The 4,325-nt window shown below is 43.5% G+C and overlaps 1 protein-coding gene across 1 annotated transcript in view; it reads right to left on the bottom strand.

Moving 5' to 3' along the window:
• LOC107114890 (ATP-binding cassette sub-family G member 2-like) overlaps nt 1-4,325 on the bottom strand; it is a 34,240-nt gene that overhangs the window by 8,098 nt on the left and 21,817 nt on the right. Inside the window, exons 9-10 of the mRNA XM_015416496.1 lie at nt 3,484-3,573; nt 1,021-1,145 (exon numbers count right to left, since the gene is read on the bottom strand). Coding sequence (XP_015271982.1) covers nt 1,021-1,145; nt 3,484-3,573 — 215 coding nt within the window. The remainder of the gene's footprint in view (nt 1-1,020; nt 1,146-3,483; nt 3,574-4,325) is intronic.

Below are 4,325 nucleotides of genomic sequence, written 5' to 3'. Positions count from 1 at the left end.
TCTATGGCCCATTTATGGATTGCTGGCCAGTCTCAGTTGCATGGTGAGAAACCTGCAAAGATTTGTGAGGGGGGATTTTCTCCTTCCCCACACTATTTATTTTATCCCTCCTACTGACAACCCCCATATCCTCACCTTTCCCTGCTTCCTTCTCCCGTTACTACCTAAACAACCAACCTTTTACCTCTCCCCATCTTCAGCTACATTGATGATTTATTTTATACATTTAATACCTCAGCTTTCTCCACAATGAGAACCCAAAGCAGCCTACTACGTCATTGTCTTCCAGCCCTACACCAAGAGTGTGTGATTGCCCCAAGGTCATCCCGTAAGCTTCCATGGCAGAGAAAGAATTTGAACCTTGGGTCTCTCAGATCCTAGTCTTATTTTATACATTTAATACCTCAGCTTTCTCCAGAATGAGAACCCAAAGCAGCCTACGTCATTGTCTTCCAGCCCTCTGAGGTAGGCTACACGAAGAATGTGTGATTGCCCCAAGGTCATCCTGTAAGCTTCCATGGCAGAGAAAGGATCTGAACCTTGGGTCTCTCAGATCCTAGTCTGAAACGCTAACCCCTACACAACACTGGTGTCCATGGGGGAGCTGTTGTTCAACAGTATCAAGCACCAAGGCCTGGGTAAGTCATGCAAGTTGGGTGGTAGCTCCCAGCTCCCCTGTCTTTTACTGACAGAAACCAAGCCCAGAATGCTGGCGAAAATACTGTGGCGATGTCCACTGAGGGCAGCCATTTTGTAAAGCTACAGGCACTTCTTTTAACATTTGGTTTTTTTAAACCCCCAGTGTATTTTTTTTTAAAGATTTCAGATTCTTCTGCAAATCTGCGGCATATTTCAGGTTTGCAGAAAGACCTGTCTTTCTGTTCATTGCCCCAGTTGGAGATCAGCTGTAAGTCTGGGAGATCTCTAGAAAACCTAGTTGGAAGCGAAAGGCAGGAGGAGGGGGAAACTGCTGGCCCGCCCCTTCCCACCCCCGCTATGCCTCTGCAGCCGCTTCCTTACCGATCATCCAGTAGCTGATGCACGAAAAGATAATGGCTGGCATGGTCCTCATGGGGAGCAGGTCTCCAAACATCAGAGCAACGAAATAGGCCGACACGCGATAATAGCCACTGGTATACTGGTGGCTGTTGGGACAGAACAACAGGTTGTGGCTCACATGCTAGAAGGAGGTGCACATCAGGAGGTAAAGAACACCCCGTTTTTGTAAGAGATCATTCCATCCCACCAGACTCTTGGCCACGGCTGCTCTGCCTTAGCATGAGATTGAGGGGTGATCCGCACACATTACAAAGTCCACATAGCACAGGCATGTGGACTCTCAGAGATGCGTGCCTGGAGTTTTGCGCTGGGAACTCCACTTCCCAAGCATGTTTGGGGAGCTAGCTTGGTTTGAATTGGGATCACACTGCTTAGACAGAGAAAAAGAAGAAGAGATTGGATTCATACCCCGCCTTTCACTCGGAGTCTCAGAGTGGCTTAAAGTCTTCTTCCCTTCCTCTCCCCACAATAGACGCCCTATAAGGTAGGGGGGGCGGCTGAGAGAGCTCTGAGAGGACTGCTCTTGAGAGACCAGCTCTGAGAGAGCTTGTGACTGACCCAAGGGGCAGGCGGAGAGTTTAAAAGTGCATATGTTGGTGCATATAAAAGTGCATATAAAAGTGGTATGTTGAATATTATGTATTTTAATGTATTTTATGTTTTTATTGGAAGCCGCCCTGAGCCTGCTTGCGGGGAGGGCGGGGTATAAGTTTGAGAAAATAAATAAATAAATAAGCAAAAAATTTTTAAAAAGAAAGAAAGAAAGGGTGGGGGGGGGGGGGAAGAAGAAGAAGGGAAAAACACTTCCAGGTCTATCTTATGTAATATGGACATATTCAATAAAAAGATATTTGGGTTTTTTTCTGATGGAAAAAAACTTCTATGAAATATTTTCTCTTTTAAAATGAGTAAAATGCTTCTTAAGGCACAGGTTTTCATAGTAAAATGTGTAGCATCCAAAAGTCTGAGGACTTCTTCAGTTTCGCCAATGGAATACTTGGGCAATGTGGGACAAGTGCTGAAAAACCACACAATGAAATATAAAAAAGAAAAAGAAAAAGAAAAAACACAAAATTCAGCAACTAAATAGAATTTTTTTAAAAGAAAGAAAAAATGGTATACATAAAGACAAAAACATAACAACAGCGGCGGCCGACTGACAGGTTTTCATAGTAAAGTTTCTATAAAAAGTTTCCAAATGTCTAAAAATAAATCCATATTCCATTGTTGTCTTTAAGACATGCATTCAAATATTGATGGTCTCAACCCATTGATTCACCAGAGACAGGCATTTATCTCCAGTGTTGTATGATGAGTCTTTTAGCCTCAGGGGCACGGCAAGTCCATTTCTGTTGACCATCGGTTAGCCTCCAAGAGTTGAGCTGCCATTCCCCGGATGGGGGCGGGGGATTCCCTGGTTTTGTGGGCTTCTGCCCAGCTGGCAGATTGGGAGGAAATTCCCCCCCAAACAGCGACGCCAGAATAAACACGACGTGGCCTACATCACCCAGAAGCGACGTAGGAATTTTTGGGCTAAACTCTATAGTTCGCAGCTGTATTTCCAACAGATCTGGCAGCCCTATCCAAGGGGCAGGCGGAGAGTTTAAAAGTGCATAAGCATCCTCAAAAAATCAAAGAACATTTTAATACAAAATTGATATAACTTCTTCCCAGGAAAAAATAAATGACTGGACATGCCCAAAGCATATGTTTAAGGGATGCATCCTGTGAGTTGCAGCACCCACAGTTACTCGTTCATTTGTTACAGAGTCGCTAGTGTGTCCAGTACCCTGTTTCCCCGAAAATAAGACCTACCCCAAAAATAAGCCCTAGCAGGATTTCTATGCATTTGTGGTATAAGCCCTAGTGTGTCTTCTTGAGAAAAAATAAATAGAAGACAGTGTCTTATTTTCGGGGAAACACGGTATATCTAAAATATAGTTTTTTGTGCACTTCGATGTTAGACGTTGCTCGTGGGGGGGGGGGGAGAGCGAGAGAACGAGAGAGCGCAGGTATAAAAGTGAAGGCTATATCCTATTGCTTTGGCAAAACTAGGCGATCAAGCTTCTTTTTCCAGTCATTCCCAGGACTTTGCATATTATTAACTGATATCAAATACTTATAGACAAATATTATAGGTTTCATTTTCTGCACTGATTCAATTAGAGCTTCCACTCCACAGGGCCATGTTTAGATACCAACAGAGGCTGCAGTTGTAAATACTGCTGTCCAACGGAAGTTGGCAAGTCATATCTGGACCTCAGCTGGGAAAATGACAAAAACTCATTATGTATCAATTGGTCCGATTCCCGTTGGGCCAAGCCTTCCAGAAAAAAGAGTTCTTCTCGATTTTTATGTCTGGATTGTCCCATAATGTTAATTTAGCATGCAAAACATTTCCTTGTGAGAAGGATTGAGACTTACATAAACAATTTCTTATCCCTGATGAATAGCTCGATGGAAGACACACTGGAGAAGCATTGGTTTGTGGTTACAAAAAACAACGATCCAACTCTGAAAGAGAGAACCAAAATGGAGTCAAACGCCACCATGAGTCTCCTTAGAAATACATCTGTTCTGTGCCAAAATGTCCTCAAATTTCCGCAGTGGGGACCCAAGCAGAAGGGAAACAACCTCAGCAGGGTATAATGACACAGAGTCTACCCTGCAAAGGGTAAGTAATTGTTATTGTACCAGTTAATTGGGGGGGTTGTTCTAGCTAGGGTTCTAATTGATCGTTGTTTAAGCTGTCCAATTAATTGGGGGTTGGATTTACTTAGGGGCTGGCATCAATTATTACGAGTTAGGGTTCTATGTAAGGATATACAATTAATACTTAAGGGTACTAACAGCCCTATTCCCTGGTAAAATATTAGCTTTAGTAAATATGCCATTAATCCTCAGCCTTTATGTAGCTCACTGGCTGGGAAAGTAGGATTAGATGTAACAAAATTAGAAAAATAGAAAAAGAGGCAATCAGAAGCTATACAATTAATGTTAGGGCTGCAAGAGTGGGATTAGAATAGACCCTATTGTACCAGATAAGGAATAGTCAGCAGTTAATTATAAACAGGTTGTTTTCCATCAAATAGTAGCAGCACGTAGTAAACTGGAAGATCGGCCAACTAAACAGGTGAATCTGTGGTTGAAGCCGAGTGCAGCCAACGAAGATCACCAAGGTAGTAATGGCCAGGCAGGGACTTCCAGTACTCTTGGGGAGAGGAAGGTACAGCGGTGGGACCAGGCGGAGATGGAAGGGAAGGGGG

Source organism: Gekko japonicus, unplaced genomic scaffold (assembly GCF_001447785.1).
Source record: "Gekko japonicus isolate JY-2015 unplaced genomic scaffold, Gekko_japonicus_V1.1 scaffold2471, whole genome shotgun sequence".
Lineage (NCBI taxonomy): Eukaryota > Metazoa > Chordata > Lepidosauria > Squamata > Gekkonidae > Gekko > Gekko japonicus.
The sequence above is the reverse complement of the archived record's forward strand: the minus strand, read 5'-3'. Positions and strand labels throughout refer to the sequence as shown.